The sequence below is a fragment of the Cavia porcellus genome, unplaced genomic scaffold (genome assembly GCF_034190915.1).
Source record: "Cavia porcellus strain 051 isolate PalLab524CR breed Dunkin Hartley unplaced genomic scaffold, mCavPor4.1 scaffold_19, whole genome shotgun sequence".
Taxonomy (NCBI): domain Eukaryota; kingdom Metazoa; phylum Chordata; class Mammalia; order Rodentia; family Caviidae; genus Cavia; species Cavia porcellus.
This window is the reverse complement of record NW_026947502.1, coordinates 30,229,796-30,256,963: the sequence shown is the minus strand read 5'-3', so window position 1 is coordinate 30,256,963 and position 27,168 is coordinate 30,229,796. Positions and strand designations below refer to the sequence as shown.

General features: G+C 48.7%; 2 protein-coding genes across 3 annotated transcripts; one reads left to right on the top strand and one right to left on the bottom strand.

The window, feature by feature from the left end:
- Positions 1–23,739, top strand: Cltb (clathrin light chain B). Of its 2 annotated transcripts, XM_003473231.5 has the most exons (6): positions 1–400; positions 5,477–5,523; positions 16,536–16,653; positions 16,837–16,948; positions 18,773–18,826; positions 23,291–23,739. In XM_003473231.5, exons 1-6 carry the CDS (start codon positions 214–216, stop codon positions 23,460–23,462), a joined length of 690 nt encoding a protein of 229 aa, XP_003473279.1. In that variant the 5' UTR covers positions 1–213; the 3' UTR covers positions 23,463–23,739. The 2 variants fall into 2 exon arrangements, with proteins under 2 accessions (XP_003473279.1, XP_005005228.1); XM_005005171.4 differs by lacking the exon at positions 18,773–18,826 and having other exon boundaries at positions 7–400.
- A 2,426-nt stretch (positions 23,740–26,165) lies between these two features.
- Higd2a (HIG1 hypoxia inducible domain family member 2A) lies at positions 26,166–27,130 on the bottom strand. Its single transcript, XM_003473230.5, has 2 exons — positions 26,917–27,130; positions 26,166–26,551 (listed from the first exon to the last, which is right to left on the bottom strand). Exons 1-2 carry the CDS (start codon positions 27,068–27,070, stop codon positions 26,385–26,387), a joined length of 321 nt encoding a protein of 106 aa, XP_003473278.1. The 5' UTR covers positions 27,071–27,130; the 3' UTR covers positions 26,166–26,384.
- Between the last annotated feature and the right edge of the window lie 38 nt (positions 27,131–27,168).

The window sequence follows — 27,168 nt, the reverse complement described above, 5'->3', positions numbered from 1 at the left end:
CCCAGCTCCTCCCGCTCGGCGCCTGCAGCCGCAGTGACAGGCGAGCCCGGCCCGGTGGCGGAGAGGAAGTGCGGGGCGCAGCGCCGAGCCCGACCCCGCGCAGCGGCTCCCCGGGCGGCTCGGTGACAGTGTCGCGGCCGCGGGGCGCAGCCGGGGCGCGCCGGGCACAGCTGAGCGCCAGGCGGAGGCTTCTTCAGCGGAGACTCGGGGAAAATGGCTGATGACTTTGGCTTCTTCTCGTCGTCGGAGAGCGGGGCCGCCGAAGCGGCCGAAGAAGACCCGGCGGCTGCCTTCCTGGCCCAGCAAGAGAGCGAGATCGCAGGCATAGAGAATGACGAGGGCTTCGGGGCACCTGCCCGCGCCCAGGTGGCCTCCGCGCAGCCGGGACCCTCCAGTGGAGGTGAGTCAGCGTGGTGGCCTGGAGCTGGGGGCTGGAGACTGTCACCCAGGGTATGTGACCCCAGCCCCCTCGGCCTCTGCGTCCTTCGTAGAATGAAGGCGGCCAGACTGGAGCAGGCCAGGGGCAGTGTGTTCCCGAGAGAAGCCGTGGGTGGAACGGGGAGGAAGCCTGAGATCCCTGTGTGGGCTCTCTGAGCTGAGGCCTGTCCTATAGTCATGGATGTGCTGACTCTGGGAGAAGGAATTTGGTCATGTTATTTTATCTGGAGGCCAGCTTACCACTGCCTGGCTCTGGAACCCCACCCCCGCCCAACCCTAAGAGCCTCTTGGGGCCTTCTGATAGCCAGTGCTGCCCCAGGCTCTCAGTCAAGTAGTGCCGGGGAGAGGGCAGAGCTCTCGGCTCTTCGGCTCTTCGGGCTTAGCTTTTACATCTCTGGGAAAGCAGGGAACACTTGGTGCTCTAAGAAGTCAGATGTCTTCCCTGGGGACCATCTGCCATCCTGCAGCCACTGGGCAGGCAGGTTAATTACATTTAATCCTTTTATATGAATTCCTGAGCCCATTTCAGAGCTGGCAAAACTGAAGATCAAAAAAGTACACTATTGAAACAACTAATAAGCAGCAGATGAGGACTGAGCTTGTTTCTGTCAGACTGTAAGCCCTTTCTACCTGCCCACTCTGTCTTCTGTGTGCCTGGCTCTGCATTAGATTCCAGAGTTAGGGCAGGGGGCACAAAGGGGTACCCATTAGATGTGTTCCTGCCCTTCAACAGTTTGAACTAATTAAGTTTCCCAAAGGCAGTTCAGAGCTATGGTGGTTGGCTTCAGACCTCAGGGTTTGGGGCCTGGTTTTTTGTGATATCATGTTCATCAGTGATGGTCCTGTTCTGGTTGTAGCTTGAAAGAATAAGCTCTTAAAATGTTTGGTTCAAAAAAAAGGTGGGTATTACATTCATGTGTACATCTCAAACACACTTTCCTGTTAGTGGTGTCATTTTGGAGGGGTCTGTGTGCCCACTAAAATAAGGGTGTGTGTGTGTGTGTGTGTGTGTGTGTGTGATGTTTATGAGGCTCTTTACTAGTCATTTTTGTATTCATTCAACATTTGCTGAGCACCAACTGAATGACAGATCTGCTGGAAATACAGAAATGAACAAGACAGTTCTTGTGCCTGAGGAGTTGAAGCAACATTGAATCCCCTTAATATAAAAAATATAACAACCCTTTTTAACCCTTTTGTAATATATAAGATACCAGAGGCCCAGAAATTATGAATATGTTGCCTAGCTGGGTCCCAGATTCTGGATCTCTCAGCTCCGGGTTCCATATTCTTTCAAATGCAACGGTGGCCATCTGGGGAGGTAATTAAATGTGAGCATGAGGAGGTAGGGGTCTTTTGCTACTTGATCATACTAGCAATAGAGGTATTCTAAAGCAGGAGTGCCCAGCCCCTCAGAATAGACCCTACAGACCCAGGGAACCCCTAGGAAATGTTCGTCCACGTTCACACTCTGGTATTCATTTGTCCACACTTCCTGTGTAAGACCACCCATTCCCTAATCTGGCCGGCTGACCGTAGGAGACTGCACACATGAGAACCACATGAAAGACAAGGGCAGGTAGGATCCAGGCCAAGAGGGGCCAGAGGGGATCCATTGCGTGTTGAGTAACTTTTGGCCTCTCTTGAGACAGTGGGGTTCCAGGGTCTTGCTATAGGGACGATCCCTCTCTGGCAGGGTGGAGTGCCAGTTGGCCCTGAACCCAAGATGACAGGGAGAGAAACGGTGATGTGCTGTCTCCCTCCAGGAAGCTTCCAGGGACACAACCCTCTGAGGGTCTCCCAGACTCAAACCTGCTGAGGTCACAAATGCTTCATTGCCCTTCTGAGTGGCTATCTGAGGAGCAGGCAGGTACTGTGGGTTGTTATTCAATGGGTGACCAGACACAGATAGAATTGACCTGATCCTTCTAAGCCTAGGTAGCCAAACAGGTAATCTCCTGCCAGTCCATGATGAGTGGATGGGGCTGAGAAAAAGGGCCTTGGCCTGCTTGGAGCTGGGTGAAAGCTGGCTGCAGCAGTGGCCCACAATCCATACTTCTGAGTCATCTTCTCTTACATGCCGGGGTCCTCGGAATGATCTCTGTACTGAGTGCCCTAATATTGAGCTTCCAGTGCCCCTAGAGAAAGAAGTGTTGGTGCAGGCCTCAGCCTGAGCCACACTAAGCCTCTCTTCTGGGCTGGATTTGTGGCCAACCTGAGCTATGGACACTTTTTCCCATTCATTAGCCTTGAGTTGAGCCCAAGAGGTTTACATTTTCACACCCAGTTTTCTGGATGCAGGCCTGGTTGTGACTTGTTTGTCAGCTCTAGGCAAGCCCATTTCCCCTGCTGGGCCTCAGTAAGCTCAGAGGAATGTTCTGGTCCCTCTCTGCCCTTGTTTCGAAATGGGTCAGGCTCCTAGGGATGCCACACACCCAGGGGTTTATCCATGGGCCTTGTATTTGCCTTGTTCCTGTTCTGCAAGCTCTGGTTTCCGGCCCATGATTATAAACATGCAGTAATCAGAGGGCTCAGTGAGAGCAGATGCTGGTCATCTGTGTGGATAGGTGTGGGTTCTCAGAGAGGCTGAAATGCATCTCTAGAGGGAACTGTGACTGGAGCAGAGACTTTCTGGAGGTCCGGGTGGGCTCTGAGCAGCTGCCTGCAATGAGGGTTCTGAGATCACAGCTGGTCATATGGGAGAAGGACTGGTGCAGCTTCTCCAAAAGGCCCCATCATTGGGAATGACTGGCAACGTAAGCCCTGGGAAGAGGAATTACCCCAGAAGAAGCCCCTTTGTGGAAGATGCTGCCAAACTCCATTGGTCTCCTGTATTGGTCCCACCCTCATTTAGGGACCCACAGCAGAGACTCTGAATGGGTGGTGTTGATGGCCGGCATAATAGGCCTAAACCAATCACTATTTACTGATATGAGATTAAGTACCCCTCCTTTTGGTCCTGTCAGTCTTCAGACCTAAAGCATTATCACTTCTGCTTATGGCCCTGTGTAGTTCATGTAGGTGTGTTTGTTTATCTGGAGTAATTTTGTGTGGCCTCCTATTTTCTTTGCTAGGAGGCACTGCAGTTTCTGAGAGGCCTTGCAAATTACAGTGGACCCGACAGAGCAATCCAGCTTGCATTTAGCCAACCACTGGTCACCCATTCTGTGCAGGAGCCCTTAGAAGGTGAATAGGATACAGAGCCTGGTAAAGGATTATCTGCCCCTTAGGGTCACAGGTGCTCTATGACATTCTGGTATTCCCCAGAAGTGAGGCCTTCCATCAGTGCCAAGGGACATATAGGAAGCAGGGCTTCCTGGAGGAGGCAGCTTGTGAAATGGAAAGTATTCTTTAGAGAGGGAAGCAGAATATATGGTTTGTGGGTAGGACAGGCAGGAAGTGAGCCACGAAAAATGGGCAGAGCCAGATTGTAAAGCTCTTCATGAACTGCTCTAGACTTAGATGTGTTTCTTAGGCAAGTATTTATTGAATTGGCTTCTGCCTGAATGGAGGGTCCATTTCAAGAGGGGAAGACAGACACTAAATACACAGGTGAACTAAATTCATATCAGGTCAAGGTAAATGCTGTAGCGCAAACATGCTGGGGAGCAGATACCTGAGGGGTGAATGAGACAGGTGATGAGGGAACCCTGGAAGGAAGACCACGTATATGAGCAGAAGCTGGAGGGAGTGAGGAAGCAGACCATATAGAAGTGTATAGGAGAACCGTCCAGACACAGAGCACAGCACCTGCAAAGCCCCCATGGCAGAGTCTGTGATCCCAGACTTCGGAAGCCTGAGACAGAAAGACCACAAGTTCGAGCCCATCCTGGGCAATTTAGTGATTAAGAGGGCTAGGAATGTAGTTCAGTAAGAAGGCCCTGGGTTCAAGCTCTAATACAATGGAGGAAGGGAGAGAGAGAGGAGGAAGGAAGAAAGGAAAGAGTTGGGCATGGTGGGCATATCTGTAATCTCAGCTACTTGAGAATCTAAGGTAGAGGATAATGAATGCAACGCTGAGACCACCTTGGGCAATTTAGTGAGGCCTTGCTTCAAAACAAAACAAATTAGAGAGCTGAGAATGTACCTCAGTGGTAGAGTATGTGCTTAGCATGTATGAGATCCTGGGTTCAATTCCCAGTATAGAGAGAAAAAAAAGAACGAATGCGTCTGTTTGTTTATTCAATAACTACTCTAGTTAGTGAACCCTTCCAAAGGAACAGACACATTGTACCTGGCTCTGGAGAAGACAGTTGTGACTGTGAGCAGAAAGAAAGAGACAAGTTTTACCTTGATCAGGTGTCTAGCAGAGTGGACAGACCAAAGCAGGTGTGCAGGTGAGTGCTGGTGAAGGTCCAGGCCGAGCTGGGCATCAGGGAGAGAGTGGAGGGCATCTATGAAAGTCAGTGTCCCAGAAGACACTGCTGGAATTTGTGACTAATAAGATGTCTGGCAAAGGGACCTGGAAGAGTCATCACTGAAGGCAGAGTAAAATCCAGGGAAGGGCACAAAAGAAAAATAGGCCAGGTGCTGCCTGATGGGAACCGTGGTTGCTGCTCTCCCAGGTACAGCAATTGCTCAGTGCTTCCCAGGGACAGGCAGAGACGTGTGGGCCCCTCTCTTCCCTACTCTGGTAGCCCCTGCCCTGCACCTGCAGCACCTCTGCCTGCTCACCAGGTCTGGGCTGCAGACAGTCAGGCTACTCCCAGCCATATCAGTTGGTTGATTAACTTCAGGTATGTAGGGAACTATTCCTGGCTGGGTAATCTTTGGCAATCATGTAGCCTGTGCTTGAGAATCTATAAAATGCTAAAATGTCATAATAGAGCCATGAAAATCAAACATGGTAATGGCTGTGCATGGCATCGTGAACAGTCAAGGACGAGCCCCAGTTATTTATGTGTCTGTTACGTCCATGTGTGTGGGATCAGTGTATACTTGGGTGTATTAGAAGTTGACTCTGGCACTGATACAGGACCATTCTGTGCTTGCTATAAGCTGAACAATGAGTGATGCTGTCTCCTTGTTCTTTTTCTAGCTGGTTCTGAGGACATGGGGACCACAGTCAATGGAGATGTGTTTCAGGTAAGCGGTTCTTTCTATACCTATTTTTTTTTTTTTTTTGTCTTTTTCCTTTTTATCAGTACCAGGGATTGAACTCACGACTGCCTGCTTACAAGGCAGGCGCTTATGCCGCTGAGCTAAATCCCCAGCCCCAAGTGGTTCTTTCTTATCAGTCCTGACATCCTAGGACTCAGTAGTAGACGGCTGCATCATCCATAGGCTTAGTGCTCCATATTCTGTTCAGTATATGTGATGCTTGAAGGTGGGAGTTAGAGGAGGGGTTTGATATATTTTCTTGTCACATAGGAGGAAGGGATGAAGAACATGGACCTCTGGAGATAGGGATGGACAGGCAACCTCAGGTTATCCATAGTGGTATCTAGCTCCAGAAAGGAGAAACAAAATGACCCACAGGAGCCCACAGGGAATGAAGGAGGAACAGGGCCCTGCCCTGTGTCACTGGTGGAAGTGTGAACTGCGTGGCTATCTCTCACATGTCTGAGCACTTCAGGGAAGCAGGTTGTGGAATGTAGAGGTTCCACTTCTTGGAATATTCTCTAAGCAAATAATTAGAAAAGAGCACCCAGCTTCTTTGCAAGATTATTTATAGTGTTAGACACACAAGAGAGAACCTAAGTGTCTAGCATCAGGGGCCTGGATAAATAGAGAACCTGTGTTACAAACCCATGCTATAAAGCGTGGAGCAAGAGCTTCCCAGATTGACAAAGACGTCCACGGTATGTTTAGTGGAAAAGAGCAGAGTGCAGAATAATACATAAAGTATGGTCTTGCTTTTTTGTTTTAAAAATATTGGCATAAAGTGGGGCTTGATGGGACATGCCTGTAATCCTAACACTCTGAGAGGCTAAGGCAGGAGGATTGAAAATTTGAGCTCAGCTTTGGTGGCTTAGCAATTTAGCAAGAGAGACTCAGTCTCAAAAATAAAAAGTAAAAAGGGCTAGAGATATAGCTCAGCGCAAAGGCCCTGGGTTTAATCCCCAGTAAAAAAAAAAAAAATTTTTTTTTGCACAGAATATCTGAAAAGGTGTGCCCTAGTGTTAACAGCTGTTAACTCTGAGGGTGGAGGGTAGGGTGGGGATAAGAAAAGTCCTTTCACTTTCACTGGATTAAGAAAGCTTTTAAAAAATGGTGCTTCTAAAAAAAAAAAAAATAGTGCTTCTATAAACTAGGCCTGGTGGCACATGCTTATAATCACAGCACTTGGGAGGGAGGTTGAAGCGAGAGGATACCATGAGTTCAAGGCCAGCCTGGGCTACACAGTGAGCATAAGGCCAGGCTGAACTGCATAGTGAGGCTCTGTCTCAAGAAAAAAAAAATTATTCCATAACACAAAAAGGGGGAAACCTAGTTAAGATATGCCAAGGGGGTGGGGATATAGCATAGTGGCAGAGGGCTAGGGGCAAAAAGAAAATCTACCCGTAGACCTGAAGACTGCTCCTCAGGCTGGGGATGCAGCTCAGTGGGGAGGCCTCAGGTTTAATTTCCAGCACCACAAAAGAAACAAAACAAAACAAACAAGGCTGCTTCTCTGTGGAGTCAGCTAAATCCTTCCCATCTTATATACACATCGGTTTTATAGAACTTAGACTGAGAGAACCCAGACCACAAATGGCACCTCCAGAACCCCACAAAATACACTAGGTGTCTGGGTGGAGCTGAGCCTGCACCGAATTCACCTCAGTTCCCACCCTGATTAGATCAAAGGGGCTGCCTCTGGGAAACCTCCTCAGTCGTGGAGGAGTTGGCCTCTTGAATCCTCTGGGAGAATTAAAGTGTTTTCTTACATAAGCGGGATGAGCTGGTACCTTACACAAGGAGACTGGCCAAGTTCTGTTTTTGGAAAATTACTCAACTATTAGCAAGCAAGAAAAGTCAGCCTCTAGGATTGTAGCAGCTTCCTGTCCAGCTAAGTCTGTCAGAGCCACACAGTGGCTGTTTACTGTTGTACAGTGTGCTAGAGCTTTGAGACTTGGACTGCCAGGTGCTGGGCATAACCAAGGGACTTGGTTTGACCCAAAATGTCTATGTCCTAAAGTGGACCTGGCTCTGGAGACAAGCTTAGAAGTACAGAATTACCTAGAACACTAGGAGAGGACAATTTTGTCAATGGATTAGAAAGTTGAGTGTCAGAGGTAGAGTGACTTATGTAAAGTCACATAGCAAGTCAGCCAGTTCTGGAGTTTCCTGGTTTGGTTGATTTGACTCCCCTGACTTGACTCCTCCTCTTTACCCCACAAAAGCTCCACCTCGCAAATGAGGGAGCAGGAAATGGGAGGCTCCTTCTCAGTCTCAGAAGGAATTATTTTTCTCACTGCTAGTACTAGTGATCTCAGGTATGTTTATTTGTAAATCATTTTAGATCATTGCCATCCTAGATTCCTACCGGGCAGGGACGAGTCATTTAGAAGCTTAATGGCAAAGCTCCAGCTTACCCACCTCTTCTGATTTGTTTGGGTGCGCTTGGTGTTGTGTTACCCCCTGTGGCTGGAACTGCAGGGCTATGGCAGCAGGCTGCTGGTGGAAAGACTCAAGAGCTCTGTTTTGGTTGGGTATAGCTGTGTCTGAACCGCACTTCCTTGGGGAGAGACATGCTGGTCTGTGCTAATGCAGCGTATTCAAGGCATCTGGGCAGAGCTTTTGTGCTTCAATCTTTTCTGGCAGCTGGTGGGCTAATAGGAGGTCCAGTTATAAGCCTGGCCCCCAGTGTGACCTAAGGATAAGCCTGTCCACATCTATTCGGGCTCCATTTGGTACCCAGGGTGGAGGGAGACAGGGACAGGGATGGCAGGCCCCTGAAGGATTTTCTCTCCTCTCTACTTCTGCCTGTATAAATTCTACACACACACACACACACACACACACACACACACACACACACACCATCCTCCTTTGAGCTCCTTAGAGGAATCAACAGCTCAGCTCAGCTTAGCTTTAGCTGGTCAATCCTGAAGATGGATATCCCTTATCCTCCTGGCTGTCCCTGAAGTCACAGCACACCTTTGGCCAGCCTGGTCTACAGCAGGTCTTGAGGAAGTGCTAGCATGGGAATCTTTGAAAAGAGGCGCGCTAAGGAGTGGGGCCAAGATAAGCTTGCCTATAGCCATCTGCCTTCTGGGCCTGGGCATTCCTGACCCCATTCCTGAATTTGAGAAGGGCTCAGAACATTTTTGTAGCTACTGGTGAGACCCCTGCACTGCCAGTCTCCTGGCAGTGAGCTGGTCTCCCAGCTGGGCTGCTCAGATGATTAAGGAAGAGCCCAGTTGTGGGTCCTTCTGACACTCACTGGCAGGGATAGGATGATAAAGCCAGAGATGTTTGGAGAAGAGAAGTCAACAAACAGCTTCCCAGAAGCCATGTGTAGTCGCACATGCCTGTAATCCCAGCACTCTGGGAGGCTGAGGCAGCAGGACTGAAAATTTGAGCCCAGCTTGGCAATTCAGCAACTTAGTAAGATGCTGTCTCAAAAGAAAAAATAAAAGAGGGCCGGGGATGTAGCTCAGTATGAAGAACCAGGGTTCAGTCCCCAGTACCAAAACAAACAACAAGAAAGACAGAAAACCTGCTTTTCAGGACTTGGCCTACCAGGGCCTCGTCATGGGGCAATGAGGGCCAGCATGTATGGAGCCTCTGCCACGAGGCAGGAAGGACCATGATAGCTGTGCCATCCCTCACATGAGCACCATCTATGGGCTATGGGCATTTCCATGGTACTTGTTTCATGTGATTCCTATGTGTATCTTGAATGGGATGCTGTCACTGTTGTTTTGCAGATTCAAAAGCCAATCTGCTCAGGGAAGGTTAAAAGCCCCATTCCTCTGATGCTGTGCCCTTCAGTTTGTACGTACCCTCAATATTTATTTTATAGTGCTGGGGGATTCAAGGCTTTGAGAATGCTAGGCAAGTACACCAGCACTGAGCCATATCCTCAGTCTCTGTGTCACTTTTTTTTTCTGACACAGGATTTTGCTGTGTATCCCAAGCTGATTTGGAACTCATTACATGGCCCAGGTTGACCTTGAACTCTAAATGACTAAGAGACTGGTCCAGTCTCTTGAGTGCTGGCATTATAGGTGTGTGTCACCAAACCTAGCACCCCCTATCACTTTATAATCAGCCACTATTATTCATTTGATTAACTCAGTCATTGAGTGATATGGCCTATGCTGTAGTAGGAGATACAGATACAAATCCATGGGGGTGTTTGTCTTCAAAGAGTTTGTGTCTAATGGGGTACAGAGACCTGGAAAGAAGCAATGGTTGTCCAGGATGGTAGGAAGCTCAGATGGAAGGGTAGTCTTAACAGTTTTAATCTAGGCCCATGGTCTATGCAGATAGTCCCAGGAGGTTGAGGAAGGAGGATTATAAGAAAGGAAAGGAAAGGAAAACAAAGGAAGGAAACTGAGCACAGTGGTGTATGACTGTAATCCCAGCACTCTGGGAGTTTGAAGCATGAGGATTGCAAGTCTGAGCTCACTCTGGGCAACTTAGTCACTAGTGAGACCCTGTCTCAAAATTTGAAAAAACATTTTTTAAAAAAAGGGTTAAGGATATATTTCAATGAGAGTGACCTTGGTTTAATCCCCAGAACTGGAAATACAAAAAACAAACACAACATAACATAGCATAAAACAAAACAAAACAAAACAAAAGACAGAACATAGTTCTTAGAAAGAAAGAAGAGCATGTATGGAGCCTTGGGTTCAATCCCTACCACCACATAAATAAAATTTAAAAGAAAGAAAGAAGTAAAGAGCTAACACTTTGCATTCTTCCTATGTATCAGCATCATCCAAAAGCTTTGTAAGGATTAAACTCATTTAACCCTCTCATGCCCTGTGATGCAGGTTCTTTCATTATACCTATGTTGCGCGAGAGGTTTAATAGTTTGCTCTGGTTTCATAGCTTGAATTAAGTCAGGAAGTGGACCAGGGAAAGGATGTTGAAAGTGAGTTTCTAGAATTCCAGGGTGGGGTGGGGGTGGTCCTGGCCTAGGGACAGCATGTGCCAAGGCACAAAGGGTAAGACTCTTAGCTGGGAGTTCACGCAGAGTCTCCATGGGACCTGATCCCCAGAAGGATGTGCCAAGGAGCTGGGATGGGGTGAGGTGCAGGGCTGGCATGCTCTGTGGCCAGCTCGGGCAGGCCTCACATCTGGGCCTGAGACAGGGCCGCCTCTACCTCTAGGAAGATCAAGTGCTATGAAACACACCAAGCAGGGCTGAGGGTTTAGCTCAGTGGTATAAGCGCCTGCCTGAAAAATGTGAAGTTGTGAGTTCGATCCCTGGTACCAAAAACAAACAAAAAGCAAAGCACTAAGCAATAAGCCTGGATGCGTGGTGCAGCTAACAGGCACCCCCAGACCCAGACTGCAAGCAGCAGTGGAAACTTGGCCAGAGTCAGAAGACCTGTACTTCATTTCCTGGCCTTTTTCAGCCGGATGACTGATTGTGGACTAGTTACTTAACCTTCCAGGTCTATCCTACTTGTAAAATGGAAATTCAAGGTTCTTCCCTGCTCCCTCAGATAGGGTCATTGAGAGAACTGCTCTGTAGCCTGGAAAGCTTCTTACAGATTCCAACCCTGGCTACTAAGTGAGCTGACGGGCGACCTGGAGGTGGACATGTAACACAGAAGGAACCTTGTCCCTACTCTATGGCAGGCATGTTTACTTACACCCAGTGATTCAGTTTGAATCCCAGGTCTGCTGCTCCCTGCTAGGTGACCTTAGCACTTTGGAGCTAGGCTTTCTTTACCTATAAAATAAGGATAATAAAACCCTCCATGTAGACTTGTAAAGATTAAAGACAACTGTTTAATTGTAACTGCACAGGAGTCTTATGTTTAGGACAGGTTTTCTGGAGATGATGAACACTGAAAGACACAAATACAGAGAGATTCTTTCCCACAGGCTGTCCTCTCCACTCTCCCACTCCCTTTCCTCCCACCTCCAGGGCCTTTATGTTTTCAGTATTCTCAAAGGCACCAACCACATGTGGTGCTTATGTCTGCGGGCTCCTTTCCCCATCCTTTCTTGTTGCCCTCTGTCCCCAGGAAAGAATGGTCAAGTTGTCTTTCGTCTACCCTCTGCCTGGCCTGTGTTACAGCACATTCCCTGCTATGGTCTTTACATGTGAAAGAGTCCTCCTCCCAGATTCCTAGAGATGAGACATCTTGTGTTTCCCTGTCTGCAAGCCTGAATGTCCATAAATTTGTTCAATAAATAAATGTTCTGTGGGGGTTTTTGGTTTTTTCTTTGTCTGCTGGGAATTGGATACAGGACCTTGCACATGCTGGGCAAGTGCTGTTCCACTGAACTATATGCTCAGTTCCAATAAATATTTTTTAAATCTTCCTACAGCCAGAGTGTCCTGTCTAGTTGCTATATGGAGACGATCTCTGCTCTCATAGGCTTAGTTACTTGCCAAGTGAGGGGTGTATGTAAACATGTAAGTAGAGAAGTCATTTCAAACAGCACTAAGTGCCAGGAAGAAAGTATAACACAATTGTCCCACAGACGATTGGCTCCATCTCTACCGATGCCAGAATCTAAGATGAGGGCTGGGCGTATAGCTCAGCAGCACAGTGCCTGCCTGGCAAGCGCGAGGTCCTGAGTTTGATTCCTGGTACCAGAAAATGAAACAAAACAAAACAACATAAAAGCCAAGGATGTGCAAGTCTTTGCAGTAAAATGTCATAGTATTTGCACAGCACTAAACACATTGTTCTGTATACTTAAAATCATCTGTCCATTACTTATAGTTCCTAAAGTTATACTGTATGGTTTAGGGAATAACGACAAGGAACGAAACTCTACACGGTCAGGACAGAGGTAACCACTGTAAGCCTAACTGCATAACACAGGACAGGAGGTTGGTGCTGAGTCCAGGGTTGCTGACTCCAAGGCTGTGAGTACAGGTGGACAGAGAGAGAAAGCTTGTTGTTGGGCAGTTACTTAAAGGAATGGTCGTGCTGAGGATATGGGTCAGCGGCAGTGTCCTTGCCTGGCATGCCAAAAACAAACAAAACCAAGAAGTGGCTGTGGAGAGTGAAAGGCCATTAGAGGCAGGGGCTCTGAGAAGGCCTCTCTCAGACTGGGGCCTGAATCGGGAAATGGGTGAATCCTGGAAGTCGCAGGCTGTGGATTCTAAGGGGAGACAGAGATGCTGAGGGGGAACAAGAGGAGCTTGCTCAGTGTCCAGTGGGGAAAGTATATTCAGATCAAGAACAGAAATCAGGGACGTGTGGAGAGACTGGATTCCTTATATTTGATTCTAGCCACTACAGAAAGCCTTTGGTTGTTTTAAAAGTGGACATGACACCATCTGATTGAGGCACTGCCTGCGTCGTTTTAGGATATGGAAAAGGGGCTTCAGGAGGCAGGGAGGTCAGCAGTGGTCCAGGTTAGAGGCTGCCTGGGCTGCAGAGGGACCAAGTGGGAAGTGATTGTGTCAGGGGCACATTTTAGAGTGTGTGCTCACGAGTTTCTGTTGGACTGGATATGGGATAGGAAGAAAAGGAAAATCAGGACTGACATGAACTTTGAGCCTTGGCAAGGACTGCACTGCTTTTTCCTGAAGTGGGGTTATCCCCGGGGTGGAGAGCAAATATGGGGAGAGAAAATATCAAGTGAAATTAGGATGCCTGTTGGACACCCATGTGGGTAGACAGGAGAGGGGGCTCACTCTGCTTGCTGCTTTACCTGGATTTGGTACATGTTTGCTAAAGGAGTGGGGATCACTTGGTGGTCAAATAGATGTCTTTATTTTATTTCTGTTTTAAACTCCTTTGGCCTCTTAGAGGTGGTATTCTTGGAGGGAGAGAGAGATGGTATACTACGTCATTTCAGACAGAGACCAGTGCTGTAAAGAAAATAAAGTAGGACACCTGATAAATGCACACACACAAGGTAATGAGGCAGCTGCCTGCGGATGGAAAGTTCTGCAGGGCAGGGGTGGTAGGAGTTCCTGATAGCATCCCCCACTTCTTAGGAAGGGGCAGAAGAGCTGCCAGGGATCAATTTATGTCATTCTCGTAATGGCCTCGAAATGCCTCTTGGGACAGGAGGAAATCTTTGAACTGAAATGCCCCACTATGTAGGCACATCCTGGCACTCTGGGAAGCAGAGGCAGCAGGATCCAACGTTTGAAAATACTCCGGGCAATTTAGCAATGTAGTGAAACCTGTCTCAAAATAAAAAATAATAAAAGGCTGGAGGCTGGGTGTAGGGGCACATGTCTATAATCCCAGTGCTGGGGATTTGGAATTGGGACTGAGACAGGAGAGTCACTGTGAATTTGAGGCCAGCTTGGGCTACATAGTTAGTTTAAGGTCAGCCTAAACTATATAATGAAATGCTCTCTCTCTCTCAAAAAAAATGGGAAGAGGGCTGGGGATTTAGCTTATTATAAAGGCCCTGGGTTCAGCCTACACACACACACACACACACACACACACACACACACACACGCACAGAGTTGTGGGGAGAGAAGAGAGACCAGAGCTCAGAGCTCCCCCACCCAAAGGCTGGACCTAATCCAAGTACCCTGCCCTGCCCTGGACCCCGGGCCCACTATTCCTTTACTCCATACAACTCTGGAGACAGAGCACTGAGGTTTCATGTGTTTGCTGCTTCACTCAGGTTGCCTGTATTCTTCTGGCAAAATCACTTGCCAAGCTCTTCCTCTGAGCACACAATGGTACACAATGGTTCTGGGCATTTCTACTCATCAGCCAGTGCTTCCTGAGCACCTACTATGTGCTGAGGACAGTGATGGCCAAAACAGGACAGAGGACACACGCAACACTGTCCAGGGGGAAAAGCATAAAACCACACAGGCAATCACAACAATTTGGACAAAGCATGATGGAGGTGCACAGGGAGCCAGGAAGTGATGGAACTGGGGCTCAAGGGCTGTAAGCAAGGGCCTGCCCTGTCCCTCAACAGCTCCTGAGTCACCCCAGCAGGGCTGGGGAGGCTCATAGTGGAAGGCAGGGACAGACAGAGAGCACAGCGTAGGAGGGCCCTGAAAACTGCTTATGGGTGGCAAGGGGCTGGGCAGTATCCCAGGGCTGCTGACTGTAGCTGAAAGCCCATGGGATGGAGTAAGATTTCACCAGCTGGAGAAGGGAGGGGAATGATTGCAGGCTGAAAGTGCCAGGAGAGGCAGGAGGCAGCAAAGCTGGCGTGATGTGTGGGATGTGTGCAGACAGGAATGCAGAGGGGCGTGGCAGGACCTGGCTAGGATCAATCTGAATCTGGACTCTGACTTTACCAAACCTTATCCCTGGTGGGCTGAGCTCACAACCTTCAAGGCTTTGCACAGCTCTGGCAACCAAATGGGCAGAGCACAGGCCTGGATTCTGGCTACTACATTGGTCTACCTCTTTGGGTCTCAGTTTCCTCCCCTGTAGAATAGGGATGAATAACAGTAGTAAGAATCCTAGCTGACGTTCACTGAGCCATTGCGCCATGCCTGGAATGCTTCTAACGTTGCATTCAATCACAGCAGCAGCTCCAGAAGTTTGTCTTTCTAATGCTTCCATTTTCAGATGAGAAGAAAGAGACTGGGAAAGGTCCAGCAACTTGCCCCAGATCACATATACATCCGATGGCACCAGGATCAGGGTCTGAGCTCAGGCTGGCTGTAGAATCCAAGTTCTTCTCCACTGCATGGTGTTATCTCAGGACCACTTGCTCACTCAGCAAATAACTATTGAGCATTTGCCATGTGCCAGCCACTGTGCTGGGTTCTAGGCACACAGCAGTGCACGAGATAGACCACGTCCTGGGGATCATAGAGGTGACATTCTGATTAATAAATAGGCACATTAGAAAATGGGGTTAAAAATGAGGTCCTGAGGGACAAATAAAAGTATTCAATGCACAAACAAACACATGAGAAAGTAACATCATTTCAGAGCCTGGTATGGTGGTACATACGTATAACCTGGAAGCCTGAGGCAGGATTGAGTCCAGCTAGGGCTATTTACTGAGACTTAGTCTCAAAAAGGAAAAAAAAAAAAAAAAAAAAAGCTGGGTGTGGTGTTGCATTCCTATAATCCTAGCACTTGGGAGGCTCAGGCAGGCAGATTGCTACAAGTTTAAGACCAGCCTGGGCTACAAAGTGAGTTCAAAGTAGCCTGAACTGCATAGTGAGACCCTGTGTCAAAAAGACAAAAAAAAAAAGTTTAAAAAAAAATTAGGTCAGGGCCAGGATTTGGCTCAGTGGCACAAGTGCCTGTCTGGCAAGCTCTAGGTTGCGAGTTCGATCCCTGGTACCAAAAAACAAACAAACAAAAAACTAATGTGTAAAAAAAAAAAGCGAGGTCATTCCAGACTGTATAAAGTGTTATTAGTTAATACAACTCTAACAGGAACTCCCTGTGTACTAAGAAGTGTTCCAAGTTCTTAATAATTTTTTTGTTTTGGTAGCAGGGATCAAACTCACAACCTTACACTTGCCAGGCAGATGCTTACACCACTAAGCTAAATCACTGGCAAAGTTCTTAGTATTTGAAAACTGTTTCTTTCTTATATTAGTCCTATGGGGTGGGTATCATTATCTAGCCCTTTTATGATGGCAAAAGATTTCTTGATGACGGCACATGCCTGTATCCCAGCACTCGGGAGGCTTAGGCAGGAAGATTGTTGCAAGTTTGAGACCAGCCTGGCTACAGATGAGCTCAAGGACATACTGAACTGTATAGCAAGACCCTGTCTCAAAAAGAAAAGAAGAAAGAAAAGAAGAGTTTTCTTGGTGGTGGGATGAGTGTGGTTGGGCTTGGGGCAAGGATCAGGCACAGCGAGGTTGAATAACTTATCTGAAGTCACGCAAAGAGAGCTGAGGGAAGAAAAAGCAAGTGCAAAGGTAGGATGGAGTCACAGGACATGACGTCACTTGGGGCTGTTGAGGTGTCCAGATGTGTCTTGGTGCTGGGGTTCCCCAGCAGGAGCAGCACACAGAGCTGGGCAGGTGCGATGGGCTGGGTACACACAGTGTGCTTGTGTCCTAGGAGGCTAATGGGCCTGCTGATGGCTATGCTGCAATCGCCCAGGCTGACAGGCTGACCCAGGAGCCCGAGAGCATCCGCAAGTGGAGGGAGGAGCAGAAGAAACGACTGCAGGAGCTGGGTGAGGCCAGGGCTCACTGGGAGCTTTGGGGGCATGATGGGGTGGAGCGGGGAACCTCAGGGCCTCACACTGTCCCTGGCTGAGGGTGGGCCCTGGGGCTGCCTGGTGAGAGTAGGGGGTCAAGCATCCAGGGCAGCTGTGCCCGCTGGAAGGCTGCCGCTTATTCTCCTGTTGGGGTTGCAGATGCTGCATCCAAAGTGACAGAACAGGAGTGGCGGGAGAAGGCCAAAAAGGATCTGGAGGAGTGGAACCAGCGCCAGAGTGAACAAGTTGAGAAGAACAAGATCAACAACCGGTGAGAGGAGCCCCAGGGATGTGAAGTAGCCTTAGGGGATACTGAGAGGGATAGGGGACACAAGTGAGCTTTGGGGACATGAGGGAAACTCAGGGATGTGGGTGGGCTATGGGGGCAGGAAACACTGTAGGCACATGAGAGAGCCATGAGCACTTGAGAGCAGCCACAGCACGGATGGTATTAGGGACTGTCCTGAACTGGTTGATTTGGTAGCGAGAGGCTGGAGGAAGGAGATGCTGAAACCCCTGAGCTGCTTCCTCAATTGAGATCCCTTCAGAGCTGGGCTTCCATTGAGCCCTCACCACTCTCCACATCGGAGAAGCAGCCATGTCTGCCACTCAGCAGAAAGGGCTCAGGGTCCCAGAGAACAGCTACGGTGTCCAAAGTTCTAGGAGCTGACCTGGACCTCTGCAGCCAGAATTAGGGTCAGAGAGCCCAGGCCTCCTTGAGAGTGAAGAACCAACCATGTAAAGGATTCTACTGCTTCTAGAAATTATAACACTCAACTCGGAGTGACCAAGGAATAAAAGGAAATTAGTGGCCTATATAACTGAAAAGGTCAAGGGTAAGGCCATAGGCACAGTGGCATCAGGGGCTCAAACAAAGTCAGTGGACACTTACTTTTACTGTCATTCAGCTCTGTTGTCTTCTATGTAGGCATCATTCTTGGGCACCCAGCCTGGATCTGGGGGGCAAGGATGGCCACCAGTGGCTCCAGGCTTCTGCCCTGTTCTTGCAGAGATCCAAGTGAAAATAACACCAGGCTTCCTACAGCTCCAGTCATAGTCCTTGACCTGGTCCTTATTGGTATGGCTTAGGTCACATGCTCATGCCAGACTACTGACTGTAGCCAGGAGGAGGGACACTCTGATGGGACGGCCTAGAGTGAAAGTCCTATTCCTTGGGCTGTGCACGGGCCTCTGTCACTCAAATCACAGGGACGATAGTGGTGTAGCCTTGTCCCCCAGAGGACAGTCAGGGTGTCTGCCTGGAAATAGGGTCATGGATGCTGGACAAAGACAGCAGATGCTCCCACCAAAGAACACCTTTGTGGAAATGGCCTCAGACTGGATGATACCCAGTGGCCCTTGCCTTGGAGGCTGTGTCCTTTAAGCTACAAGATCTTTCCAGAAGGAAAAGACACTCGGGAAACTGGCAAGCTTGTGTTCAAGAAACTGCTGGGCTTGGGCCAGGCACTGAGGAGTCAGAGATGAGGAGGATCCAGTCTGTCCTCAAAGAACTCAGGAGAGAAGCATGCACACACGCACGTACACAAACACACACACACACACACACACACACACCACCTGAACTAGAATAGATAGAGTGGATAGAGTGGGACCCTCTGCGTGTTAGTCATAGAAACAAAGAGTATGCTAAAGGGGACTCCTTGTGCCTGGAGACTTGGGCTTTGGAGGATGACTAGGAGTTCAGGGGGTAAGGCGCATGGTGTAAGGCAGAGCATTCTTAGCCCTGGGAACAGCGCAGTGGGTGAGAGGATGTAGTGTATTGGGCTATAGCGAGTCCAGGAGTAGCAGAAGAAAAGGCATGGAGCTAGCAGGGTTGGGGTGTCATGCTGGAAGGGCCTTGAGCAGAGATGTGGGTAGTGGGGAGCCATTGATCAGCGCTGTTTTAGAAAAGGCTCTGTAGCCAGGGAGGCGGACCTCCACTGTCCAGTCTGGGGCTATGGGTAGTTGCTGAGCCTTCCAACTGTGCTTCCTAACAAGTCTCCCTGGAGGTACTAATGCTGTCTCTTTCTCTTTAACCCCCTGGCTGCCTGTCTTGCTGTTTGTCTCCCACACCTAACCTAACCTTTCCCTCAAGGATCGCTGACAAGGCGTTCTACCAGCAGCCAGATGCTGATATCATCGGCTACGTGTATGTGACTCCTTCACTCCTCTGCTTGGGGGTGGGGGAGTGCTGAAGAGGGTGTGGGCCCACCTCGAGGCTGGCATAAAGTTTCTCAGGTCGTCTGCTGATGGGGTGTAAATGCATGTGGCTGGGCTTGGGACAATGAACCCCTGGGATAGGCACCAACCATGGCCTTCGTTGCTCTGACAGATTGGAGGCAGCTTTGCCAAATCAGAGAGCCCTGTGGAGGTGCCAGGGTGGCGAGTGGGCAGAGAACAGAATGTGCTGGCCATTCCCACATGGGAGGGGGAAACACAAGGCATCCCCTGCACCTTCTCTCAGAGATGCCTGCTGGGTGGGTGGGGTGATGGTGTCTTCCATGAACAAAAGAAACACAGACCACAGAGTGCTGAAGACATAAATAGGAGTTGCTTTCTACCCATTCCCCTCCTACTCCTAAGGGTACCAACTCTGTTTTTGGTACTGGGAATTGAACTCATGACCTCATGCTTGCCACGCAGACATTGTGCTGCTGAGTTTGGCCCTGGACCCTGTACCAGCTTTGGGTCTGAGCACCTGCCCATACTGCCATGTGCCCTCACATGCCGCTGTGTTCAGAGTCCAGCTGGTACTGTGACTGACCTAGACTTGGGATGGCACCAGGTTTCCTCTCATGCCTGCACCAGTTGACTGAAAGTGACTGCCTAATGGGTGGCATTGGGGATTCTGAAGCTGAAGAAAAAAAATGTAATGATTATTGAGTGATGTCTGGGGGTGGGGGTGTGTGTGTGCGTGCACATGCCTGCCAAGTGCTTGCTCTTCCTGGGGAGCTATTCCTTGCCCTGGAGATGCTACTGCAGCCCAAGCTGCTGCCTCGGTTAAATCTTCTCCCACAAAGCACATGGCCCAGTAAGGCAGCGACCTTCCTCTCCTTCCACCTACCTCCTTCTCATCTGTCCTGTGTGTGGTCACTGGTATTTGCCCTATGCCAGTCTCTGGTCAAAGAGCAATGAGAAGGCGGGTGTGCTGGTGCGTGTCTGTAATCCCAGTGTTCTGGGAGGTGGATCATGAGTTTGGTTCCACCTAGTCAGTTTAGTGATTTAGTGAGACCAAAAATGGTACTGGGGATTTAGCTCAGTGTGAAAGCCCTGGGTTCAACTTCCCAGTCTGTCTGTTTCTGTCTGTCTGTCTGAAAACAGAAAAAGAAAAGAAAAGAAATAATGTGCACATGGCTTGAAGCATGTAGTGATTAGGAAGCACACACAAAGTTCTGGGAGCCACTTTCTGCTGGGAGAGCCAGGACAGGTTTCAGAAATTCTGACCTTCAGGTGGATGTGTTGTGTTGTGTTGTATCAGTCTGGCCTTGAACACATGGAAATCCCCCTGCCTCACCCTCCTGAGTGCTGGGGTTTCAGGTGTGTGCCACCACATTTGGCTCCTTAAAATGCAAAAGGAATTTGTTGGGTGGGGAGGATGGGACTGGAAGATGGGAGAGGCAAAGGAACTACCTGACAGCCTCCATGACTGGAGCACTGTCAGGTCTGGGTTGCTGGGAGTGGATAGGAACTGAGATGGGGAGGTGTCAGCTCGGCAGCTGCAAAGCACCTGTTGTGCTGGACTAAGAAACTCAGACTTGGTGCTGAAGGCTTTGGGGAGTCATGGGAGGTTTCCAGCCAGGAAAGCAGGATGTCTAACAGGTGTGGTTCTGTGGAATGCCACAAGGGTTCTCTGCTCCCGTTCAGCTTAAGTGGCCCTAGGAGCACCCAAGAAGACCTAGTGTGGAGAACAAAACCAGGGCTTCTCAAGACGTCCACATGGCTGTGTGTGAACAGGGGAGCTTGGGCAGGTGATTCAGTACGATAGAGTCTGTTTCTAGGAGGCTCCGTGGTGATACCAGACTGCTGGCCCATGCACCACCCTCTTCTGAGCAGGAAAAAGCAGGGAACCTTGACTCTGAAATGGGCATTCCCTGGGATATCACCCCTCATCTTCACTCTCCAGCACTACACAGAGCACACCTGCTGCTGCTCGTTTCTCAGGCCAGGAAACACTGCCAGCATGGAGGCTGTGACCCCCATTTTATAGGTTAGGAGATAAACACACAGCAGGTAGGCAGGTTTTCTAGGGAGGGGATGGATGACCTGATTGTAAGCCAGCTTCTCCTCAGAAGAGCCCACAAGCTCCCCACCATTAGCCAGTGCCTGAGTCACAGAGCGGGTCTTGTTTGAGAGGCTCCCAAAAGAAAGGGTCTCTTCAGGAAGCCTTGCTGGTCCAGGATAGAGACCCAGCCTTTCCCACCTAATAATGGTGTTTTTTTTTTTTTTTTTTTTTTTTTTTTAGACAGGGTTGCACAATGCAGTTCAGGCTGACCTTGAACTTACTGTGTAACCTAGGCTGGCCTCGAACTTGTGATCCTTTTGCCTCAGCCTCCCAAGTGCTGGGATTACAAGCATATACCACCACACCTGGCTATTTTCTTTATCCTTTGAGACAGTCTCACTATGTAGTTCAGGCTAGACTTGAACTCGTGATCCTTCTGCCCCGGCCTCCCAAGTGCTGGGATTGCAGATGTGTGGCACCATGAATGGCTCTTGTCTTTCTTTTAATGACTCCTACGTTTAGATTTCATCTACTCAATGGCATCTACCACCCCTTTTCAGTCTTTTTTTTTCTTTCCCCTTTGCAGTGCTGGTATGAAACCCATGGGCCTTAGCATGGCAGGAAAGAGCTTTATCAACCCCAATTAGTGGCTTTTTAAACTGTCAGTCTAAACTGATGAAGAGGCCATACCAGTTTGCATCCTAACTTGATTATAACCCAAAACAAAGACTCCAATGGCTCCATAGAGATAATAGCTGTACTTGTTCTGGCCTGAAAAGGACTAGATATGCTCAGGGTATGGAGGATTCTACATCGATAGTATATGTGAATACCACCTTGAAGGGTCATGATAACAACACATTAACGGCCAGGTAAGTTTTGATATAAAGATCTTTTTCTGTTTTTTTGGTATTTTTTGAACTGTGTATTCTAGGCTGGCCTCAAACTGATAGCAGTCTGTCTGCCTCAGCCTCACAAATGCTGGAATTACAGGCATGTACCACCCTATCAGGCTTAAAGATCCTTTCTGAGATGTCTATATGCGTCCACCACAATCCTCTGCATACAGAACATCCAGCAGTGCTGAGGAAGGCACTGCAGTTAGTCAGGAGGTTAGTCACATCTCACCGTGGTAAATGTTACGGAAATGATTAGCATAGCTGTGGTACTGTGTTGTTTCTCCAGAGGGCTTAAAGTGTCAGGAGTCCGAGGTTGGGAGCTCCTGATGGAGAAGGAATGAGAAAGTACCTAGATTTGGAAATAACTTGCTCAGGAGGTGCGGTCTACACTGGGGACTGAATCACAGGGAGCAACAAGGCATGAGCAGGTGTGAGGGAGGAACCTCTGAGGAAGGTGACAGTATGCAAAGTAGCTTTTTGTGTGTGTGTGTCCTAACCCAGAGCATCACGCATGCAAAGTGTGTGCTCTACTACTGAGCTTCATCTTCAGCCCTCTGCTGCTTTTTGTTGTTGTTTGGGTACAAGGGATCGAACTCATGACCTTGCACTTGCCAGGCAGGCACTTATGCCACTGAGCTAAATCCCCAGCCCTTAATTTTTTTTTATAGGTCTATTTTAGATATACATAGTGATCCAATTCATCATTGGGAATTTGTACCTGTACATGATACACCTTCTATTTTTTCTCCATTCCCCTCCCCTCCCTTCAATCCCTCTTCCCCTCATTTACAAAAGCTTTGTTTCCATTTTTTTGTGTTTTTTTTGTCACTTCCTTCCTTTCCCCCTTCTCCTCCCTTGCTCCCTTTCTCATTTGAACATTTTCTTCCCATTTCCCAATATCTATTATACATTTTGGTCTTTATTTACACTTTTGGTTCACACCAAAGAGACAGTACACCACGTGTGTCTGATTTTCCCACTTAAGAGTACCTCAAGGTGCATCCATTTAGCTAGAAATGTCTCAAGCTTATCCTTCTTTATGGTAGAGTAGTAATCTATGGTATATAAAAAAAAATCCACACCTGACACATATCTATAATCCCAGGACTCAGGAGACTGAAACAGGAGGATCACTGTGAGTTCGAGGCCAGCTTGGTCTACAAAATGTCCTCAAGGCCGGCCTAAACTGCATAGTGAGACCCTGTCTCGAAAAAGACAAAAAACAAGCACCAAGCACCAAAAAATCCCATATTTTCTTAATCCATTCATTGGTTGTGGGGCATTTGGGTTGTTTCCAAGATTTAGCTGTTACAAACTGTCTTTGGCTCTTTGTTCCCAGGTTATTCCTGGGAAGCTGAGGTGAAGGGCCCTGTGCTGGAGGGACTTGCATAAAGTGCCCCAGCATGGAAAGCAGCCTTCCTCAGTGGAAGCAGGTCCTCACTGACTTTGGAGAAAGAGAGCTCTGAGACCTCTGTCCCATCTCTCCTTGCAGGGCATCTGAGGAGGCTTTCGTGAAGGAATCCAAGGAGGACACCCCAGGCACAGAATGGGAGAAGGTGGCTCAGCTGTGTGACTTCAACCCCAAGAGCAGCAAGCAATGCAAAGATGTGTCCCGACTGCGCTCGGTGCTCATGTCACTGAAGCAGACACCGCTGTCCCGCTAGACGTCTGCCGGAATCATGGCCTCAGAGCAAGGGCTGTGCCAAGCAGAGGAGGATTGGCTGCCGAGGCCAGGGTGCAAAGTGGAAACCCTCTGGCAGCTGCTGCACACAGTCTATTCTGTTCCTGTCCATCTCTCAGGGCTGGACAGGGGGATCCTTACCCCTCTTGCCCCTTTCCCTCCTGGCCCTATGGCCCAGCCCCTCATGCCTTCTGTCATCCACTCAATTGTGACTGTCCCTCCTGATGTATTTTTTCTTGGCTTAAAGGGTGTGTTGTTAACTCTTTTTACACTTATTTATTATCATCCTTATTTCTCTGGAAGCCATAACTGGTGTCAGGGCTGTTTGTGCTTAGAAACTTCCCAATTTCATAGCCTTGTGAGAAGACGAGGGTGTTCCCCAGGTAACCCAGGAGCTCCCAGCCAGAAATGGCAACTCCCTCCTGTGTTGGCTGCTTCCATGCCCTGGAGGAAAGACCACCTCTCACAGGATGCTTTTGCAACCTTGATCCTTACTGACCCTGGAACCTGTGGGGTAGGGTCAAGGGCACCAATGCTCCCAGAAGGAAGAGAGCAAGGGAAGAGGCAAAACAATGGTCCATAGTGGTGGCTTCTAAGCCTGAATGACAGGCTGATGGCTTAAGCTATCTTCTGCCAGGTCTGCTTCCTCACATTTGCCCAGGACATTCTGGAAATGGAAGGGCGGAGTTCTGTGGGTTTTGCCTTCTCTTCAGCTGTGCCCTTTTGTGGAATTGGGATAAATACTCAGTAACCACACCTTCTCCTTTATTTTTTGAGACAAGGTCTTGCTTGGTAACTCACACTGGCTTTGAACTCATTGTGTAGCCCATGCTGTCCTTGAACTCAGAGTGATCCTCCTACCTCAGACTCCTGAGTGTTGGGATCACAGGTGTGCACCACCACACCCAGCTCATCTTTTCCTTTTTTAGTTTCCTTCTGCCTCTTTAACAGAGGCTATAAGGATGTTCAAGCCAACATGACCTGCAGAGTTTAATTGCTAGCAATATAAGCTTTTTAGGGTCACTATAACAATGTACTATAAACTGGTTGACAATGGAAATTTATTGTGTCATAGTTCTGGAGCTTACAAGTCCACAATCGGTGCTATCAGGGCCATTTTCTCTGAAGGCACTAGAGAAGAATCTGTTTGGTGGCTCTTTCCTGGCTGTTGGTGGCCTTAGGCATTTCTCAGCTTGCAGGTGCACTGCTTGTTTTGCCTCAATTCTCATGTGGCCACTGTTACATTGTCTGCCCCCTATGCATGTCTTTGTGTCCAAATTTTCCCTTCTTATAAGGACACCAGTCACATTAAAGTCTACCCTAATGCTTTCATTTTATTCTGTAAAGTCCCTATGGCCAAATAAGGTCATATCCTAAAGAATTGGGAATTGGAACTTTAACCTATTATTTTTGGGAGACACAGAAACATCACATGCATAGTGGACATCATGTTTAAAAGTATCACTGTCCTCACAACACAAATCCTTTCCTTGTGTCTTGAGGCCAAGGATTACTACAACGCACTGCTCTACATTTGCAATCTCTCTCAGAGCTCAGAGACAGTGGTGGAGGCAAGAAACCTCGATGGTCTTTATCATAAACTATTTCACCTGGAGATCTAGACTGTGTCAGAGGACGAAGAGGAGGTATATTTTCTACATTGTCTTTTTCCTTTGCCATCTTGAAGGTGATGTTGAAGATGGAGTCAACATGGGTGTAGTCTAGGTCTCCAAATCAATACTTTAGAATTTATTGCAGACTAAAAATACTCATTGAGGGGGCTGGGGATTTAGCTCAGCAGCATAAGCGCCTGCTTTGCAAGCAGGCAGTCGTGAGTTCGATCCCTCCTACCGATAAAAACGAAAAAGACAAAAAAAAAAAATACTCATTGAGACTTCATGTGTCAAAAGCTGGGATGGTCTAGATCAGTGGTGGCAAACCTATGGCACACTTGCTGCAGGCAGCTGTTTGTTATCAATGAAAGCTCCAAAAGGTGGGCCATTACTAGTCTAGATCAGTAGAGCCCTAAGGTCTCAAGAGGCAAGGGTGGGGTGAAGAGAAAGTAGAAGGCAAGTCTCATCTAAGGGCCACTGAAAGTTTGAAGACTGCTGGCTAGGTTCCTCACATCCCACCTCCACCATCACTGGAGTGGCCCACTGAAAAAGTGGTCCCCCTTCTTTTTGAAACAAGGTCTGTGTACAGCTCAGGCTGGCCTCAAATTGAGGCAATCTCCTGCCTCAGCCTCCTAAGTGCTGGGATTACAGGTGTGTGCCACCACATCTGGCTTGAGTTAGAATCTTAAGGCAAGGTGCCTAGGAATCTCTACTTTTAACAAGTGCCCTAAGTGAGTGTTACCTGAAAAGTTTGAGAACCACTGCACTATATGATTTTGTTGTTGTTGTTTTGGTACTGTGATTGAACCCAGGACTCCTGCACTGAATTCTATCCAGTTTTTTTTTTTTTCTTTGAGACAGCCTCTCAGTAAGTTGCCCAGGCTGGCTACAATTTAGGATCCTCTTGCCTCAGCTTCCCAGTGTTGGGATCAAAGGTTGCGCCATCACACTCATCTCAGACTACATGATTTCCAAGGCCTACTCCAGGCTACAGTCTGTTGTCTGATAAAACCAAATGCCAAAACTCATGATTTTGACCATGGGATGTGTGGCTGAGAAAGGTGTCACAGAAGTCTAAATGAATTACATTTTATTGTGTAGGGAGTGGAGGAGGTGCGCCACAAACAGAAGTATTTGTAACGCCTAAACTGAAACGAATCTGTATTTCCGAAAAAAATCTCAGTTACACAAACACAGAAGCCTGGCAGAGGAGGGAGTAAGTCTCTTGGCACAGCTGGTAGTCCTGGGTTTTGGGATGATCACCGCAGAGCTGCTATGCCCCGGCAGTGAGCTCAGGATCGAGACTTCATAGCAGATGCAGCTAAACCCAGCAAGATGGCTGCGACCGTGAAGCCCTGAGCGGCAATTCGGGTGCGCATCATGAACTGGGAGCGCTGGCTATGGCCTTGGTGGAAGCAGTAGAGGCCGTAGGTGAGGGCGGCCGCAGTGCCCAGGCAGCCTGGGGACAGGGGGACAAAACAGTGGGTGCGTAGGTCAGGCTCCGCACGTCTGTTCGGGATTTGGCATCCGTTCCCAGACCCTAAGCGGAGAATTGGTACGGGGAGTCCTTTTCGCTCTACTAAGCGGAAAATTGGTACGGGGAGTCCTTTTCGCTCCAGAGTCCGCCCATACCGGCACCTCTATCAAGCCCCTAAACCCAAACTGTGGAGCCTTTCCCATCTCACCATCCCGCCCCTTCCCCAAGACTCTGGTCCACACTCTTTCAATACCCCCCCCCCGCCCGGCGTTTTAGGTCCTGCCCTATTGCATTCCCCGCAACATCACTTTCCCGTGAGTTTACAGTTCCTACAGCACCCCACTTACCTATGGGTACCATTGGGTTCTCGCGAGTCTTGCGAAGGAATTTTTCCTTGAAGCCTTCTTGGTGGATGTGGACACTGGGGTTAAAGCCTTCAATGACCGGAGGCTGCGACGGTTTAAAAGGTGCCTCCGGAGTCACAGGGCCGGGAGTTGCCATGTCCAGGGAAACACAGGAGAAAGTCTGGACACTAAACCCCTCCTCCTGATGAGGTCATAAAAGGGGCAGGGCAACTAACTATGCGGAGCGTAATCTGC